This window comes from Coturnix japonica, chromosome 3 (assembly GCF_054131305.1).
Source record: "Coturnix japonica strain WE chromosome 3, WE-NBRP24, whole genome shotgun sequence".
Lineage (NCBI taxonomy): Eukaryota > Metazoa > Chordata > Aves > Galliformes > Phasianidae > Coturnix > Coturnix japonica.
This window is the reverse complement of record NC_140665.1, coordinates 77,821,437-77,842,257: the sequence shown is the minus strand read 5'-3', so window position 1 is coordinate 77,842,257 and position 20,821 is coordinate 77,821,437. Positions and strand designations below refer to the sequence as shown.

At 36.5% G+C, this 20,821-nt stretch overlaps 1 protein-coding gene across 49 annotated transcripts in view; it reads left to right on the top strand.

Moving 5' to 3' along the window:
• RIMS1 (regulating synaptic membrane exocytosis 1) overlaps window positions 1-20,821 on the top strand; it is a 275,646-nt gene that overhangs the window by 91,034 nt on the left and 163,791 nt on the right. For 42 of the 49 annotated variants that reach the window (XM_085543812.1, XM_085543793.1, XM_085543791.1 and 39 more), the window contains exons 2-3: window positions 11,953-12,166; window positions 13,751-13,762. In XM_085543812.1, coding sequence (XP_085399938.1) covers window positions 11,953-12,166; window positions 13,751-13,762 — 226 coding nt within the window. The remainder of the gene's footprint in view (window positions 1-11,952; window positions 12,167-13,750; window positions 13,763-20,821) is intronic. The other 7 variants (XM_085543816.1, XM_085543807.1, XM_085543815.1 and 4 more) reach the window with 1 other exon arrangement.

Here is a 20,821-nt window from a genome sequence, read left to right as displayed (position 1 = left end):
GAAGAATGAAGAGAATTAAATAATGCTGGAGACAAGCTTAATCATTATCTTGTGTTCAAGCATATCGATGGTATATTTAAAATAGATGTGCAAGCCTTTTTTGTTCCTGGTAATATGGATATTATAAAAGAAGCTGAACACGATGATAAATTAGAGATGCTCTCAGCGAGGCTGTTTAAATTATTTTTAGGTAGAAGACATACTGTACACACAGGGACTTGGTTGAATATAATTAATTTGAAATGTTATCGCTGTTGCGCTTGTAGCCCTATTGTCATTTTTTGTTGTTGTTGGTTTTTTTGTTCTGTATCTCTCTGGCTTCTGTCACACCCCTCACTGTGAGATCTTTTCCTGTTTTGCACGTGTTCTGGTTGCTACCACCATATGGTAGTTAGAATTTCTCTGTTTACAGACCACTGTGCTTTGTCATATTTTTGCTGCTCACCCTGCAAAGCCATCTGATACCTATCATCTGTTTAACACATTGGATGCCAAAAATATTCAGTTTTTTAAATTTTTTTTATTTTTCAAATGTATGCGTGAGAAAGGCTGTTTCAAAAAGCTGCTTTAATAAGCATTGCTTCAAAGCATTTTCCTGTTATGTTGAACCAGTATGCACGCCTCTCAACTTTCCAAACTTTGTCACAGGTGCCAGCTGACTGAAATGATATACTGCAGCTTTCAGCTTGCTTTTTTTTGCTCGTGTGCTTTGCAGTGTCAGCAACAGGCTGCAGTGTGTTTAAGGATCTTTTCCCACTGTGTATCTGCAGCAAAAGCAATATTCTCAAGGCATAGTGAGGCCTATTCAGCTGCATTATTTTTGAAACTGGTGTGATGGATAAAATACATTATGATTTGCAAATGCTGGCATTAGTGATGACTGATGCCATTTTAACCCAACGTCTCTTGTGATATTGACGCTCAAAAACACCCCACCTTTGCTGTCACAGCGTAACTAAACCTGGGGAGTAAGAGAACAGATAGCATGAAAATGGTTGTAATCACTGAATTGGAGGTGGAAGAGCCTGCAACAGCTTTTCAGGTATTAAGTAAGCATGATGATTTTTTCATTCAGAGGAGGGCTGCATTTTAAGTTGCAAAAATCTTGATTTGCTAGGTGCTCGTAAGTGTAAATTTTAGCTCAGGTGCTCATAAATCCATTTCCCATGGCTTCTTGATGGGAGTGCAACACAGCAGTGATTGTCTTTTGTGAACCCATACCAAAGCTCTGTAATTCAGCGATCATCTTCTGATGGTTTTCCTGGGTATTGCTGTTCATGTGGTTTTCCAGACTGATGTCACAGCCAGGAAGTGTAAGTCTCTGTAGGATGAGGTGACTGTGGGTGGGAGCAGATCACTGAGAATTTAGATGGTCCCACCTATGTGCCGTTCTTGGTCTGCGTGCAGCTAAATTGTCTTTGCTATAGGTAGCTTGGTTGACTACGTGATTAATAATCTAGAGAGGTGGTGGATGTCCCATTCCTGGAGACATAGAAGGTCAGGCTGCGCAGGACTCTGATCAACCTGAACAAGCTGTAGGTGTCCCTGTTTATTGCAGGGGAGCTGGACTAGATGGCCTTTAAGCGTCCCTTCTAACTCAGATGTTTCTATAATTCTATGTTACTAATTATAATATTGTTCGGCTAGATAAATGGTCCTCTTTTATATTTACTGTTTCTCATACAATACCTCTTTCCTCAGTATTTTTATTGTAAACTTCTTCCTTCACTCCCCACTGGTTTCCTTCAGTCTCCAGGATGTGGCTCTGGGCAGCCTTGTCTGGTGGTTGGCGACTGCCCTCTGCACTGAGGTTGACACTAGATGATCATCATGGTCCTTTTCATCCCAGGCCATTCTATGATTCTTGTACTTTGTTTCACTTTTTTTTTTCTTTTTTTTTCCAGTTATTCTTCATGTTATGGCTGGCTGGTTACTTTGTGATAACTATCCTTAGAAAAAAGTATTCCTATTAGCATCCTGTGTGATTCAGTAAATTAAACCAGTAAATTAAAGAGAACACCATTTCTTTATTTATGACTTCTCCTTTCTTCCACTCTGAGAGCAGATTAGGTTTTGTTTATTCACAGAAATGTGATTTCAGTGAAGTTTAGCTTAAATAAATGATGTTAGTATTACTTAACAAAATGAAACCAATGTTTCTGAAGAGAAAAAATGACTTAACATATTTGAAGGGATGTTCTTTGGCTGAGCCACTTCTCAAAACATGATTTTAGGAGAAGAATTTCCTATGGGGCCTGGAGACTACTGGTCCATACACCAGCATGTTCCTTCATTACTCCTTCAGGGAGGGAGTAACATTAAGGCAGAGTTTTACCAACACATGATGATACAAGTTGGCTTATGCTGCAGAAGTGTGTTGTGTATATCTTTTTTTACAGTGTGTGGAAAAGAGCATGGAGCTGAGTAAGATTTAGCGATGTTTAAGTAAGTGAGGAAAATTAAGATATTATGTAGTTGATAGGGGAAATTATGAATCCAGTTCCTGTAATGATCCATCTTTTATTGTACATTATACAAGTAGAGGTACTTTTTAGCTGACAGATCAGTAATAAAAAGTAAAGTTAAAACCCACCCAGGATTAGGTAGTAGTTTTTGATCTATTTTTAAACTAGTCATATCCTGTTAATATTTACATTCATTCTTTCCACACAGAGTGATTTTGTACTCATTCTCTGTATTATAGATCATTGCCTCCTCACAGCTACTCAGTGCTCTCGATTCTCAAGCATGTTGATGTGCACTTGCTTTACAGTGTTGTAACATTGCAATGAGAAAATCCAGAGGAGCTGATTTGGGTGGGCAATAAATAACTGGCTTCTTCCTGTGTCTTGATGAAATTTTATCTTTAAAGAACTTCCTAGCAGTTTTTAGAAGGCTTTATGGTGGTGGAATTTAGCTCCACTATGTTGAGCATGTTTTGTAGTGTTCAGTTCTGTCCCTCTTCTTTAGGTCCTGTTTTGAGTGGAGAAACAACAGCGGCCTGTTGGGTCTGCCACAGTAGAGTAGAAGTACAATACAAGTGAACAGAGATATACCTCCTCTACCTGACACCGTTGCAAGCACCTTTTATATTTGTTATGTGTTCTAGCAAAGCACTGAATTGACTGTGTTAGGGCACAGGAGTCTTCCAGCTTGTGAAGACTGCAGTAGTGAGAAGAGAGAGAAGGCTGACCCATGGGACCAATGATGAGTAAGTGAAGTTCAAGTAATTGCTGGAAGGGCCGGCACTATAGTTAAAATAGTAAAAGAAGTACAGGGGTTGAACACTTAGCAAATACAGTGTGTTTTCTGCAGTGCAGTACTGAGTCAGCCCTAAGGCGTAAAAGGTAGTCTGCTTTTTAGACTCATGTTTGACTCTGATTCAAGAGCCCAAGGATGATGTGTGTTGCACCAGGACTTGTCACTTGAATTTGATGTTCAGATATGGGCTGAGAGGACTATGGTTGTTGCTTGCAGTGTTTAAAATGTGCTGTTTCCAGAGGACTTAGTTGGGAATGTTTATGAATGCTAAGTTGGTGTAGGACTAGATACAAACTCACTAACCTGATGAGATGACTTATATTATGCAAGGTAGGTTTACCTCGTGTTACTGAATATGGACAGTGTAATTATTCCTTGTCCATTTAATTACAAATTTTACTTGGATAATACTAAGAAGCTGATAAAGTGGTAAAACTGTATCTTCTTTCTGCCTGTAGGAGATAGAGAGTGGGCAGCTCCTTGCCAGCATTTCCAGCTAAAAATCATATTTCTATTAATTAGTCAGACTGATGTTTTTGAAATCTTAAGGAGGTCTTTTAAAGGACTCGAGGAGCTTTATGTGAAACCTGGTCTCATGGTCTGTCTAAAGTAGTGGACTATTGCTGGTGCTTCCTTGCTCTTGAGACTGAACAATTTTCTCTTCAAAAACCTCTGGGACCCTTTCTTTTCATGCTACTGAAACACCCTTAATGAAAAATGAGACATTATGTTTTGAACCAGAACTTTTTCTGCATGCAGTTACCGTTAAGCATAGGACTCTTGTTTCAGTCAGTGGAAATATTACATGAGAAAAATAGAACATCTTCTTAGCAACATTACTGGTTTTTGTATTATTATGAAATCTCAACATAAAACATTAATTTCATTTTTAGAACTATGATTTAAATTATTTTGTTTAAAAGCCCTGGGACATAAGAATGCATGTTTTTAAGATAATCATTAATTATTTTTTCCACAGAAGGCATTGATTTCCTCATTACTAGTAGCACATGAGTGCTTTGTAATACAAACTTAACACAGATTCTTTCTGAATGTCTCACTAATATCTGTTAGCACCGTTGAGTGTTGTTTGCTTGGTTAGTGGGTTTCTCTTGTATACCTCAGCAAGGGTACGGTCATTTGGGGGGAACCGTGGGAAGCCAGAATGCAAATTCCTTATTGTAGATACTGCACATTTCTGACTCACAGTTGTGTAAGGAAGTCTGCTTGTGGGCTGAGATTATTTTTAAAGGGGTATATAAAAATAAAGTTTTCCAGTAACCTACATTAGGAAGCTTCCAGGAAGCTGTGAAATGATATTTTATGCTAGTTAATTCAGGAGATCTCTTATATACTTGTAGCAAACCTGTGCTTGGTAAAGTTTCAGTTTGAAAGTTGCTGTGTGGGGCTTTTTCACCAGCAAAAGCTTTAATGATGTAGCCCCCTGTTCTGTTGAATGGGCAGCCACAGTCCATGCTGCTTTGCCAAGGAGCCTCTGCTTTGACATGATGGGCTGGGGGAACTTGGTGAGACGTTCTTGTTGTAGCCTTTATGGTCCTGTTATGGTGCTGCCATTTTGATTTTAAGAGATTGTGTGAGGCAACTGGAATTAAGGTCTAATATGACATGTTAGCTCTTATTTCCCACTGTAGTGGCCAGGTTTGAATGCCTGTGTTAGGTCTTCGAGTGAAACATTTCTCTTGGTCAAGTCTGAACTTTGTAGTGAATCTCGTAGTGAAATGCTTTGTGAGTATGCTGCTCTTGGTTCCTAGGATTTTGTGCATATAGAAAAATATCATCGAAAACATTTTTTCCATTGTGAATGTGGGGAGAACTATGAGCATGAGGAACTGGAAGTCAGACAGAAATTGGACAGAACACAGAACAAGATCTGTGTTACAAGCATGGCAAAACTTGGGTTTGAACCAATAAAACAGGAAGGCAGAAGAGATCGCAGGGTGTGGAGGAGGGAGGACTGATGTCCAGCAGGATTCAAGGTAGTTGCTGGTGAGGTGAAAAATATCGCGGGTGGAAGGTGAAGATCAAGTTGAAAGAATAATTGAGTTGAAACAGACTTGTGTGTTGTCTGAACAGGAGAGACTGAAGAAACCTCCAGGCTGGGTAGAATCTTGAGGAAAAGTATTTTGTTATTGGATATATAATATATGCAGTTTGTATTAAGTATTGTGATATAAAAAAAGTGTGAGAAAAATGTATGGGAGGGAGAGATGAGACCTATGTGAAATGATAGCAGGGAACGGCTGAGACAGTGGTAAGTGAAGTCGCAGAGAAGTGTGGGGTTTGACAGTAGGTAATGGCAAAGGGACCAGAAGCAGCAGGTAGTGCTTATATTACGTTTACATAAATAAGGCCTTTTTTCTTTTTTTTTTTTTTTTTTAAACTCTCAGATAAAGTGATGGATTAGGTTCTTACCTGTTTCACAATTTACTCAAGTCTATTCACACATTGCTTGCCTTTGGCAGGTACATTTTACAGTCAAATGCTGTGCTCTGCTCTTAAAATGACAGGTTGTACTGAATAAAGAAGTCCAGCAATAACAACATTAAGGAATATTGACAAAACATCCAAAGTCACAAATACAGTATTTCTGCAGTATGAATATATTTAACAGTTATTTGATCTTCACAAAGCAACCAAAATAGATATATAACCCATGCTAAAAAGCAGCACACCTCAAACATGCAAAACACCTGGACTTCAAATATGCTGATGCATTTGTTTTGCTCTGTCAAGCACTGAGGAGTTGGAAGAATTAGAGTGATGAATTTAATGTTCAACCTAAATCTGTCCTACTTGTGCAGATAATGTAAGGGTATAAACTTTAGTAACAGGATTTATATGTGATTTGATGACATGTAATGTAACCAGAAGATATATCTAGATTTCTTCACTGTACTTAAGCTGTTCTTCTAGTCAGTATCCTAGATTCATCCTGAACTACATATTTCCCTGAATTCAGACAGTACAATGTAGAGCATCTAGCTATGGTTGCCTGTCTTGTCTTTGTTGTTTAAAGTGTGTATTCCCCGAAGCCATCACAGGCTGACAGCTTTTCCTGGTTTGGATGCTGCTGGCGCTTAAGGGAAAAGCTTGATGCCTTTCTGCTCTCTCTGGGAACGTGTACATGAGGTGGGCATCAGAAATGAGGATCTGTAGCACAGGCACAGCAGCGAGAACCCAGTGACAACAAGGTAATCCCAGGGTTCCTGAAGCTGCCAAGCAATGGTTTTCAGATCATCGCTTTGACACAGCTGCCTAAAGTTTGCAGATTTTTAGCTCTATCAGTTGCTTTCATGGGCATATTAAATAACCAGAAGTGCTAGAACTCCTTTTTAAGATTCAGTTATTGAACAGAGGGATTGAAAACGCAGTCTTTAGTGCCCTCTGCTGGATTTCTCAGTAAGTGAAACATGATTTCATACTACATTAAAATATAATTTAAAATGTAGCTGTGCATAAAGGTGACCCAAATCTTGGCATCTTTAGAAGATCTGTGCAAACAGAGCATATGTACACAAGGGCACCGTTTTTTCACTTGTTAATCTTCAGTGATTATGTGCAAATATTTCAGATAGATGCATACCCAACAGGAATTTAAGTGTAAAATAGTTAAGACAGTTATAACATTCTGCTAATCAAAAATGGCATTCTTGGGTGATAATTTTAAGGTGTGCCGAGTGGAGGTGGTTACAGCAGAATAAGTGTACATCTTGGGCCAGCTCAAAGAAACCCCACTGTAAATGGTAACTTCTGTGTGGTTTGACATGCCACCATCTGATCAGTAAATAATGTAGATTATATCTCCATCCATCCATCCTGTGCTACTCATCATATGAACACATTACAGTGTGTCAGATGGTTAAGGCTTCTGTTTTGTGGGTTTTTTTTTAGCCCATAAATACATGAGTAAAGCTTTGCACAATTGCCTACCAGTATTTTTTCAACTGTTTATTGTGTCAGTGTGAAGTACTGCATTTTTAAATGAAAACGTACATATGTGACATGATTAAATTCTCTTGGAATGAAAAATGGGAAACCTAAATTTAGGTTTATGACCATATTCTAAAAGTTAGTAGTTTAAGTCTTTCTCTATAGACACGAAAATTTCAGTTGGTTCTTGTCATGCGTGATCATTGGTGGTGTTAGCAGCTGGTGTATTTGTGGTAAGGCATTGAGGGTGATGGTTACAAGTCCAGAAATGCCTCACTATGCATTTCCATTAGACTTCTAGCAATAAACGATAATTTTTAGTTGTATTATGTGCCCCAAAATTCACACCGATCTTTTTCATCACACTCATGCATACCACCTGTATGAATGTGAAATACCATAGAAATGAATACTGAATTTAAATGTATTTGTTATCGGATATGTTACAGAATGTAACTGGATGGGGACTTCAGTGTTGTGAAGGAAAGATTATGTGAAACTTCATGCCAATTTATATGAGTTCTCAGTCATCAGTGTTAACTACTGGGATGGTTTCTAATGTTTTTTTTCTGTTCTTTATCACTCTTTGGTGGCTGGTTGGGAGGGGAGAACTCCCATTTTTGGCTATGTTATTGACCTCAGTAGTAGAATTATCTAGGTTTTGGAGTGCATGATGAAAAACAGTATAAATATATGCACCACAAGTCACTAAACCATATCTTGTAGCTCCTCATCCATACGCCTCTTAAACACTGCCAGGGATGACAATTCCACCACCTCCCTGGGCAGCCATTCCAGTCTCTAACCTAACATTTAGGTGTTTGGCTACATTAAGGAATATTTAATATACTTAAATTTTTCTTGCATTTGATGAAAATGTGCTTTGTAGCGTATGGAGCAACCTTTAAAATTATCCATCTGTATTTTAGCTCTTGCTACTGGAAAAATAACAGATTTTGATGGAAAAAATTCTTTTGATTTTCCCTACAGCTCATTCACCAAGCCCAGTAGCAGAGAAGCAGTTACTGACACAGCTCTATTTAAATGTAAGTGTAATTGGAAGTCTGGAAGTCTGATAGAGCTGTGTCCCTGTGCATAGCCTGAATTAATGACCTGAAAGCATAGAGAATCAAGCACATCTTTGATGGCCTCTTGGTCTCCAACATTAGCTAATAGCATTCATGCAACCTTGTGTTCTGGCTCCTGAAATTTGCAGTTGTTGCCTTCAGTTCCATTCCTGTCATACAGAACGTGTTAGATTTTTTTTCCAGTAACACAGAATGTGTATGTGGAAGATAGGCAGGTGTTTTTGAAACCCTGTGTGTGTAAAGGGTGGTCGTACACGGATGCAGAAAGTAAGAAACATATAAGTAATACTTATTTAGAAATAAATCTCAGTTGAATTAGTAGCTAGTAATTTCATCTACCCCTTAGTGCTCAGAGAAGGGTAGAGCATTATATTAATTTTAATCTTAATACAAGATCAACAAAAAAAATCATATGTACACTGTGTAATTGGAAAAGAGCAGGAATGGGAGAACTGCTTTCTGTTGCCTTCCCTTTTCACATTAAAAAATCAGAGCTTTAAATCTCGCTGTGGTGGAGGAGAACAGAATTTAGTTTCCATGGTTCCTGTTTTCAGTAATATATTTTTATATAAAAAGAAGTTTAATTACCAACCACCCCATTATTCAAATTTATTCCTTAAGCTGGTTATGATAGTCATTCCTGAATGTTTTCAGTTGTTTTCATGCATTCTAAGTGATCAGCTCTGTAAAATAAGTTAAATCATATGTGTAATCCAGTATTGTGGCCAAAAGTATTAAGTTTCTCTGGTATTTTTTCCTGATTCTATTGACCTACTTTCCTCATCTTACTCATCACTGCAAAGGCTTTTAAGGAGGCTAGTAAGAAATAAAAATAAGACAAAAATCCCTTTGCTACTTCTGCCAAGATTTTCATTAGCATAAAGCACTATGTGTAATGCATCATCTTTGTACTAAGGGAGAATAAAATATGTGGATTCTTAGCTTTCCCTTTAACAATTGCTGCATCAGTAGAATGCATCCACATAAGGTTATTATTCATAAGTGTGAGAATTGTTGCAAGCAGTGATATTCGTATCCAATTTGAATGTATATTTTACTGTGGTTTTTGATAGTTGAATTATCATTTTCTAAGTATGAATGTCATCATAGAATAAATATATCCAAAACACAATCACAGAATCATCAAGGCTGGAAAAGACCCACAAGATCACCCAGTCCAACCATCTAACCCATCACAAACAGTTCTCACTAAACCATGTCCCTCCATGTCCAAACGTTCCTTGAACATCTCCAGGGTCGATGATTCCACCACCTCCCTGGGCAGCTCATTCCACTGCCTGACTACTCTTTCGGAGAAGTAGTATTTCCTGCTTCTCCTTTACCAAACAATTTTTTATGTAAATAAAGCTGATTACTTATTTCTTAAGTAAAAACAATACCATATTTAAAAAAAATAATAATCTTGTAGTAAAAGAGAATGCTCTTGCTAGCAGTGCATTGGTTAAATGGTGTCAGTCTTTGTGTTAATTAAGAGAGTAAGTAGCTGAAAGCTAGTGACAGAGCTATTAGAAAGATCTCTGTAGACAACTCACCTAGTCATACCATTTATTAAACTCAAGAGTCCCTGTAACTATTAATAATCTATGAATTATTCATGCTTCTTTAACGTTATCCTTGGAAATGTAGATATGAAGCAACACCTGAAAAGGTGGGTGAAGAGTCTGTAGGTGCCATACAGCATGATGAAAAGCCTTAATTGTGTACATGCTTTACTCTATTCACCTACTTGGTCTGCCTGAGGACTTTCCTCAAGGTAATGAAAATAAAGGGCAGGAGTGGCTGTGCTCTCCTGTATGACTTGGTCAATTGTAAGGTAGTTAAATGAGCTGATATATATATAAGCTTATAAGGTGATTATATTCTTATTATATTATTATACTCTTATATAAGTTCCAGGGTGAGGTTTCACGTGGCCGCTGAGCTGATATAATGGCTTGTTTCTGGGGGGGAGGGGAGAAGGAATTAAAAAGAAAAGGATGATCCTTTTCTCCCTTGTCTTTTTTGTTTCTGACATCAGAAGCACACATCCTTTATTCCTCTTAGGTCTTCAGTGTCTTGCCTGGAGGGGAGTGATTCAGGCAGCTAAGAAAGGAGTATTTATTATGTTGTTTAGGAGAATTTATTTTCTGTTGGTTTAGGTCTGTGGAATGGGGCTGTGTCTCACTGAGAGGGACATGGTTAATGTCCCAAGGAGCAACAGTAACATGCTGTCAGGAGAAGGAGTGGTTCCCTACCAAGACTTCATCATTGCTGTCATTATTTCATAGAAACCAATAGGACGAGAAATTTTTCTCAGAGATGATAGTACATGGCTGTAACATAGGTCTTCATACCATAGTGATGAGCAAACCTTTATTGCTTATTATTCCTTGCTTATTATTGCTTATATTATTATTCTTGAATTGCAGAAGGGGAAACAAGGATAGAAGCATGAATATGCTTGCCTTAATGAACTTAGAAGCTGAGTCTTTTGGGTAGCAGGACAGTTTATCCAGGTTCTTGGCAAACTGTCATTGGGTCTAGAGTAGGGCCCCAAAGATGATCAGAGGTCTGGAGCACCTCCCCTATGGGAACAGGCTGAGAGAGCTGGCATTCTTTGGCCTGGAAAAGAAAAGGCTGCAGGGGGAACTCACTGCAGCCTTCCAGTACCGGAGGAAACTACAGGAAAGCTGGGGAGGGACTTTTTATATGGGCATGTAGTGACAGGATTAGGGGCAATACCTCTAAACTGGAAGAGGGTAGATTTAGATTAGATGTCAGGAAGAAATTATTTCTTGTGAGGGTGGTGAGACACTGGAACAAGTTGCCCAGAGAGGCTGTGGATGATCCCTCCCTGGAAGCATTCAAGGCCAGGCTGGATGGGGCTTTGAGCAACCCAATCCATTCTATCATTCATTCTGTGATTCATTCTGCTTGTTTTGTGGGGCAGCGGGAGAAGTGCTACTCCTTTGAACATCCTGCTTCATCTTAGAAATGTCTACTCATTGATACTCGTGTGGCTAAGTTGAAAGGAATCTCTGTTATAAGGGACATCAAACCTTAGTATCAAAGATCTCTGTAATTAACACTAACCAGGGAATACTGCATTTTTTTAATATTCTGATTTGAATTTGAAAATGGTTTTCAGATACTTCTAGTGCCTGTGTGATTGTAATATGATTGTTGGAATCTTAAAGATACGTATGTATGCAATTTAGATTTTGATAGCAGAAGCATCATGCTGTAAATGAAGACTGAGTTTCTCTCATTTTATTTTGACTTTGATCATACTTGCTGGTATATTTTATGTTGGTTAAAATTCAATGCAGATTTGCTCGGACTATTATGTTTCAGCTTTTATCTTGCTTAGAGTAGTTGCTTTTAGATAAATCTATGCATATTATGCCATCTGTGTATATTTTAATCAGCTTGTGGTCAAGTGATATGTGCACCAGCTTTGAAGGAAACCTAACATTATATATATCCATTAATTTTTTCTTTTACCAAATGTGGTGTGTATTTGATATGAGGTATAGTATTATTGTGAGCATGCCAAGAATGTTAGGTTTAGTTATAAATTGAAAGAAAGAAAGACACGGTAGTAGTGTTTCCCCCTATTCTTGCTATATAAACTTTTTTCTCATCTGTGCAGGAGGTTGCATCAACAATTTGAAAGCTATAAAGAGCAAGTAAGAAAGATAGGGGAAGAAGCCCGCCGTTACCAGGGAGAGCACAAGGATGATGCTCCAACATGTGGAATCTGTCATAAAACAAAGTTTGCAGATGGTTGTGGCCATTTATGCTCTTATTGCCGGACCAAGTTTTGTGCTCGATGTGGAGGTCGTGTCTCTCTGCGATCAAACAATGTAAGTCTTCTGATGTGTAATTCTTAAGAAAAAGCCTTAATGTTTTCATGCTGCAGGATGTTCACTTTAAGTTTGGCTCTTCATGCTTCATTTTACTTAAGTATTTTGTTCATCACTTCATTATGAGATGCACATGAAGTAGAATAATATATTTAATGATTTTGTAGATACTCGGGTTTTGTAGAGTTAACTAAACAGAAAAGAGTACATAGCGTATACTTCTACTGAATGGTGGCTCAAAGTAAACTTTTTTTGGAGAGAATGAAAGAAAAAACCTTTTTGTTGAGGCCAGTCTTTGCACTGAGAAATTTTTGTTGAACTCATTTCTTCTTCTTAGAGCTTTTTGTATAGATACAGATATATCGTATATAAAATCAGTCCATTTTTTAGTTAGGAAGAAAAGTCTTCCTTACCACAAAGAAAGTTATGTAAATTTGTTTAATCTTTTTTTTTTTTTTTCACTTCTGGAAAAAAAAAAAAAATTATAGATTGATTTGGGTTAGATATGCTAGTTTCAGACAGGTGAAATAAATCTTTGCCCACCACAAAATGGAAGCGTTTCCCCACGTGCCCTGTTGGGGCCGGTCCTTAAGAAGAACTGGTCAGTCACCCATATGTGACTGGAAGTGCACTGTATTTGGAAACACACTGCCCAGCGATTGCTTTTGGCTGATAATTCAGTGTGTCTCAAAATATTTCACAAATACTCTTTAACTGCACTACATGGTTTTATTGACTATCATGAGATGACGACTTTCAATTATGGCCCTAAGATACTGATCTTTAGTAGGTGAAATTTCATCCTTCCCATCAATGCAAATTCAGTTAAAAGTGGCCATCATTCCTGTGTCTGATAAACATGTTCATGGTAGAATTAGTTTATGGCCTTTTCTCTAAAACTCAACAGAAAACTGTTCCTGAAATTTGATGTAAAACGAGCAAACAAAATACCCTTAGAAAAATACCCATTTCATCATTATTTTGGAAGTTCCCCATATCCCTCATGTACCTGTGAGTACAACACATTAAATTCTTTTTCTGAAAAAATGATGTAGGTGTGTTGGGCAAAAATTTTCATAGGTTTGTATTTTAAGGTAAATGGATGCGTTATATTGTGTCACCTGCAGGTGGTATCACTAGAGCAAGTCTGTGAAGATGCAGTTTACTTGGATGTGTTTGGTTGTACTATTAATTGAAGTGCATATGATGCAGTTTGTATTTACTCAGAAAGAACTGGATATACATTAATTGTTTTTCATCTACTGTTCTGAGTCACAGAAATGGAAACGTAAAGTTTCCATTTGTTTGTAACTTATTTTTTGTTTGTTCACAGTTCTGTGGGTTTGGGTGGGAAAGCATGTTTTCTACACATGCAATAGTGTGACATTTTTATTTAAAGCTTTTTTTTGGTTTTTTTTTTTTGCTTGTTTTACATTCTTAGCTCTTTGTAAAGAGTTACTAGAATTGTATTTATTTAAAATCTGCTTATTAATACTTGCCTATTTTATTCTTTTTCTCTTTCTTTCTTTCTTTTTTTTTTTTTTTTTCTTCTTTTTTTCTGCTTCCTTGGATGCTTTCCCAAAGGAGGACAAAGTGGTTAGAATCCATGCTTTTTATCATTTATTATTATAATGTTGTTAGTTAACTGGGAAACATATTAATGTAAAAAATGATCAGAAGGGGAGGGAGGAATAGCAGAAAACCAAAAAACCAGGCCCCTCCTATCCCTCAGCTGAACACACCCTTCAAAGATAGCTCAGCAAGAAACCCAAGTGTGTTGATTTACATTAGGACATTGTAAGAAATCAGTTAGTAATTGAGGATTCTTAATAGTCTAAGAAATAGAGGAGGTAATCAAATATATTAACTTCTAATTTCATAAGAATGACTTTTGTTAACAATTTGATATTTTGCTTGCAAAGTCCTTCCATCAGCTTCAGGAAACCTAAAGTAATAATTAAAATGTGACTTTATATTGATTTACATAGTTTGTTGTGTTCCACTTCTGGCTGCAGCAAAAATTCAAGGAATCCTTGTAAAGTCATTTTTCTGGTTTTTATATTTAAAGTAGTTTGTTTAGGCAAAGGCTAACTTATCCTTTTGAAATTGTACATAAATGTAGTGAGCAAGATGGAATGAATCTTTTGAGACTGTGCAGTTACTATTTCAAGAAACTGTAAAGCTTTGTTGGGATCAAATAGTGATGTATTTATCATTAGTGCCCATGCATTTCCCAATTCATCTCTGCATCTTGCAAAGAGAAATGGCTGACAATACTTGTGTGAGGCCCTGCTTGCAGGTCTGAAGAAGGTACCCCAGAATTTCACTTGGATACACAGTAGTGGGAATAAGCCTCACACTTCAACTGAAATGAGTATGAAGTGATTTCAGTCCACTTGTGGCTGATGGTGCCATAATTGCATCGCAGAGTGATTGTGTGCCACAACTTACATCACAGCATAGCTATAACCTGCAATTATAACTGCATAACACCTAGAGAGACTGAATCCTATTGCTCCTGCATAGCGTAGTGATAATTGGTGTTTTTTTTTTTGTTGTTCTTTTTTTTTTTTTTCATAAGCAGTTGTATTATTGGAACACAATTCTTGTTTTGATTACTATGAAGTATAACTTGATAAACCTTCATTGTACTTTTTAATGTGTGATTCTCTGAAGAAAGTGCTGAAATAATTCAGGAGTGTTCCAAGCTATGTATCTAAGGATTAGATTAGGATAGTGTGAGAAGTTTCATCTTGTTATTGATTTATTACTGAAGCAGTGCATCATTGATGAATCCACTGGGGTGTACTGGAAGAACAGTGCACTTGCGATGAGAAACAGCAAAGATCTTAAATGCTGAAAGTGCATTTTCAGTAAAGTGTAACCACATAGATTCTGGAGAACAATCCAGCTGAACTTCACCTGACCTGCTTACGTGATTGAGAAGTCCTTCATGCCTCAGTTATGAACAAAACTGTGTTTGAACTCCAAGATTCCCACGAAAATGCCATAATGACATAGAAGGATATGTCCTTATATCCTTGAGGTGAAGATGTGCCACATCCCTTTAACAGCTGAAAAGTCGTGGTAGTTGGAAGGAGAATATCTAGTAATTAGTCCTGATTGTGTGAGGGAGACCTTTTTTTTTTTTTTTTTTTTTTTTTTAAATGAAGTACAATTGCTTAAGCTGTGTCTATCTCCGAAAGCTAAGAAACCATGTGATATGAATTAATTCAAAAATATGAAATAATGTCTCTTATAAGCAGGGTAATTTGTATTATTTATGTAGGGCTACAGCAGAAAAATATCATTTCTTTTTTTAATCTTCATTGGCTCAACATTCCTGACTAGCCTACATATAGGAATAACCTCCTTTTTAATCTAATGAGTCTAATGATGGTAAGACTTTTCAACATGTTTAGATGAGCCTTTTTCTCTGCAAGTGTATTTTTACAACTATGAATGATATTAATATTAAAACTTGTGCACTAAGCTCCTACAAATTAGGAGTTCATCACTTAGAAAGGACAGCGAAATGTGAGTTATCAGGAAAAATCAAGCTTGGTCTTAGATTCTAGGTATTTCCCTCGGTGCTGGAGTTTTAAACCACATTGGTAGTTTTAATGAGATGTCACCTGATGTTGTGTACTTTGTGTTACCTATCTCTGATAAGTGCAAGATGTGGCAGGCACAAAGTCATGCAAAGGATGATAAAGAATTGGAGAATTCACTGTATGAAAGAGGACTACATGGAGATCAGAGGGACGAAAGTTAGAGAAACTGTAGTTAATACCTAGAAATACAATGTTTTAAAAATAAGAACAACTTTTAATCTAAAAAAGAGTGAATACATAAGACCAAGTGGATGTAAGTTGTCCATAAATGCTTTTGGTTTGGAAAGAGATTTTCACAATCACTAGAGGAAAGATTTAGGAAAGTAATTCATTGGAAGGAAAACCAACCCAATACAATTGTAAAGGTTGAATTTGGTGAGTTTAAGAAAGAATTTGAAGAAAGAATTTGTGATTTGATTACTTTTGACTGTGGGATAAAGTAGGAGGTCCCATATAGCTGTCATCTTTTGCTGAGATCGTTTAAAATACTTTGTAGGTAACAAAATGCTTCATGGGAAGCTACAAAGGTGGCTTCCCTTTGACTCTGCTCTTTACCTTTTCAAGTAAATACCAAATGTATATCAAGGACTGTTTCAAAAATATATAGCAAAACATATATATTCTCTACTATTAAAACAGTAAAGTACATCCCAGAACATTAATCCTTTGTAATGGGAGTTAGTTAGTAACCTACGCTTATGGGAATTTGGTGACTCTAGTGCACTTAGAAAATTACCTGGCAATAACTGGTACAACCTTGTAGATAGCAAGGCAGGTACCTTTCAGGTATTCTTATTATAATATGTTGAAATGCATTAATAAGTGTGTGTCTTTAGCTCTTCCTTGTCCTTTGAGTATGGCTAGCTTGTCATGCTACTGACCTGTGCCTGTTTATCTCCCCATGTGATTGCAGCCAGATGGTATTAAATGGACACAATGTCAGATAGAGGGACTTCCATCTTGTTTAAACCTGGTTTAGTTACAGCTGTGTGGTGAGAATATTCAGTGTTAACAATGTTAATTATGATATCAGTGGTGGCTGAGTTCGCTAAAAACATGTGGTGATTATATGGCACCCTGGAGAAATGCAAGTGTTTTCCTTTAGTGTTCAGAAATGATGTTGTGCTATGGCAGCCTATTTCACCACATGTGCACTGAAAATTTGTGCATGCTTTTTAAGAAAGCAGAATATTAGTTAGAGGATTTCATGAGTGAGCATTTTTGAAGGAAGTGATGTAGGTGCTCAGTGAAAATCAGGTCTTACTGACCTTTTCTAATTTGATGGATCACTTTCTAGGTTTTGTTAGTTCCTTATATTGTCAATGGTATAGCTCTAGATACTTCTTTTTCTGCTCTATACACTATTTGGCAATTTAATTGCCAAAATAGTGGTGAGTTTGTTAATGCTCTAACTTCCATTTTATTTACTCTTCTCTCTGATGTGATCTACTAGTATAAGTAGGACAGTGGAGAAGCAACAAAATACCTGGCTAGGATTTCTTTGCCAGTTTTGCTCCATTCTCTCAACATCCTGGCTGCTGCTGCTTGTTCCTTTCTTTACTGTAATAGTGGCAGAGCACTGTAGAGCAAAAGCCACCTGATTAGTGTGACCTTCGCACTGCTCCCATAAAAGCTTTTCCCTAATACTTACTTGTAGAAAGTTGTGTTTCCTTTGCAGACAGATGATATATAAAGTTGTACAACTGTTTCTTTCTCTTTCTAGGTGAGGAGATATATTGTAGGATGCAAAAGTAGCCTTGAATAAGTGGATACTGTTTCTTCAAACTAAAATTGCAGTATTTTGTTGTGGGAGTTTTGAACTAACTGATATTTGTAGAACATCAGTAGAATTAAGTGGAAGACCAATGCTTCAGCTTAAGCTATGCGCTTATCCCTAGCAACTTACCATTGTATAGACTTTATTCAGACTGTGATTTTTTTATCTAATTTATAGTGAAAAGAATTCAGAACAAATGATGAAAAATAGATTACTGCTTTCCTTTGTTGTGCAGAACACTTTGCTTGCTTATTCTCCTGCTTATATACAAGAATGACTGGGAGGAAATCAGGATGTAAAATACATTACGGATATATGAGAACTAATTTAACTGGACTTAAGTGTATGTGATTGCAGAAAGTGATGGTGATTGTCAGTACTGTGAAATACCAGAGATTTACATTTCAGATCTAGGTTACACTGAAATTATGTTCACTTTAGTATAATGTCAGTGAATTACACCGAAAGACAGACAACTTGGAAACACTTCCATAATTGTGTGCCAGGTGTTTTTAAAGAGTGTTTATCATTCAGTTCCTTTGAAGTATGTTTAAAAGCTCCTTACATAATGGCTGCTAATTTAAGTCTTAACAGCTTGAATGTGTATGCCATGCAATTCAGCTGTGTATTGATGGCTTTTACAGAAACTTGTTAATATTGTCAGAACAAAATGTCTGGATTGTCAGCACTGCTTTTACATTTCCTCTCATGGAACCGTTATGCCAAATTATGTCCTTTAAAAGGATAATATATGTAGGTTCTGACTAATACGGATGTAGCACAAGAAAAGTTGCTTCAGAAGGAGGTAAAATTACATGGCAAAATGGAAAGTGATAGTGGATAAATTCTATCTCTGTATCTCCCAGCGTAATTTGTCTCCAAAAAAAAACAACCCAAAAACTTGAGATTGTGTGAAAATTTGAGATGTGTCAGGGAAGAATCATTGCTTTTCAGTAATCACTGCTGCTTTCAGCAGATAAAACAAGGAGGGGGGAGAGAATAAGAGCTGTTCAGTAAGTTGAGGAATTCTACTTCAAGTAAATGCCGATCTCTTTCCTTTCCTCCCATTTTTGGCAAATTAGTTCACTGTGAAATGAGCTACTGTTATCATTAATTTTCATATAAATCCTTAAAGTTAGCTTGTTCTTCACCAAGTATGCTGAAGCAACCGTGTTCAACTGACTGTTATTTTTTTCCTGTAGCCCATGCTCATGGCCAAGAAAACATCACTGATATAACCTTGTGTCTTAACCTATGATTAAGGGTTGCTGAGTCTTCTATTGCTGTTTTTGCTGGTTAGCATGCAGGCTGGATACCAGGGTGATCTGTGGAGAAACCAATGATACTAGAAACCCCATGTAGTACAATGGAGCCTAAAATAAAACATAACAAAGTCCACACTTTCAGTTTCCTGCAGCGTTAATATCAAACAGGTTATCCTATTTTTTTTTTGCCTTCTATTTTTCAAATTATCCGATTCAAGATAATGAATACAGGGAATTATACACACACACGCACACACATATATATATATATATATTTAACTTAAGAAAAAGTCAGCAGTACTTTTGATTGTAGTCATTCCTCCCACAGCAAAAGCTTCTATTAAGGAAATTAAATATTGGTGAAATCCCAAAAGTCAATAAAGCTTTAAAAAAAAAAACAAAAAAAACCAAAATTATTCCACCTCTTCTTATGTATGCATAAGCATATATTGTGTAGACTTCTCTATGTTGTTGTTTATGTCATACACAAAAACACATACATAGTGTATATATATATACTAATACAGGGATTACAGGGCTCTCATAAAACATCTTAAGCACTTTTGAAGTCTGTGTATCATTCAAGGTAATTAAATCAATTATTTGTTATTTGTATTTCAACTTATATTTATGGGGGGGGGGGGGGGGGGGGGGGAAGAAATTCAATGCCTTTATTTTGCTAAGTGTTTTCAGTCAAATGAGATGAGAATGCTTCTCATCCTCCCTCCCCCAGGCTAATGCTATTTTCCCAGCTGTGTATTATTTACTATAAACAGAGACCTAGGAGAACCCTTATTTTTTTTTGTTTGTTAGTTTTTGTTTTTTAATATATTCTTAAGGATTAATAAGATTTAAGAATATAATAATGTGAACCACTGTTTTTGAGTGGTTTTCCATAAGAATTTGAAATTCTTTGCCCTGTGACTAAAGTAAGATGTTTTTCTTCCTGATTTCTTTTTGTTGCAAGAGGTCTTGTCCTTTTTATTACATTACTGCATAATAAGAATTGTTTGCTGTGGTCTTGAATCACTTGATCCAAGAAATTTCAGAAGTTTTAGGGAAAGGTGGTATTAGGGGTTGTATTTCAAAAATGCAACAATATAGAAATGGATTTATTCACTTCTCTGACATATGCAGTGAATATAGTGAATCTATTCCCTACGTTTCTGTAAATAAAATGGCTTAAGTGTGTAAAGGGAAATATCTTAGTTAATTAGTTCCAACTGCAAATACATACTGAAAAGAAGGGGATGCCTGTTCTAATAATTGCCATCCAATATGGGATTTCCTGTGTGTGTGCTGTTCTTTAGGTAAGAGGATGGTGGAAGTAGAAAATACCAACAGTGAAACACAATATGAAGTCATGAGAAGCGTATATTTCTGTTTGATGTGTTCATCTATGTTAAAATAATCAACACTATACTAAAAACTGTAACTTTATAGTAAATTCTGATCCTTATCTATTCAGTGCACTGCAGTTTTGAAAACAGTCAAATATGAAGTTATGGATTTGATTTGATACTGTAGGCATGTGTGGTCTAATGTAAAGGAGAACTACCTGATACGAAATGGATACAATTCTGATCATTCTTCATCTGTCCAAATCTTTACATATACATATAATTTCATAAAATTAGGACAAAAGAATCAGACAAATTGTGCAAATGTGATGTGTTCAAATGCACAACATCTATTTTCTTGGTACATTTCATTGCATCTACTTATTAATTGTGACACATTGAAAATATATTAACAGCATTTCATTGCATTTTTGCTTGTGATTGTGCCATAAAAAGATTTGTAGATACCTATAATGATAGTGACACATGGAATTGCAATTCTAATTTTAAATAGTGCATTTCTCCTTTAGTGGGTGATTTCCTGTAATAGGAACATTTTAAAAACAATTTTTTATTGCTGACTCATTATTAAGACTCAGTAATTTCTGAGACTTACTTTTAAAATAAATTTTTAAAGCTTATACAGTCAATAATTCAGT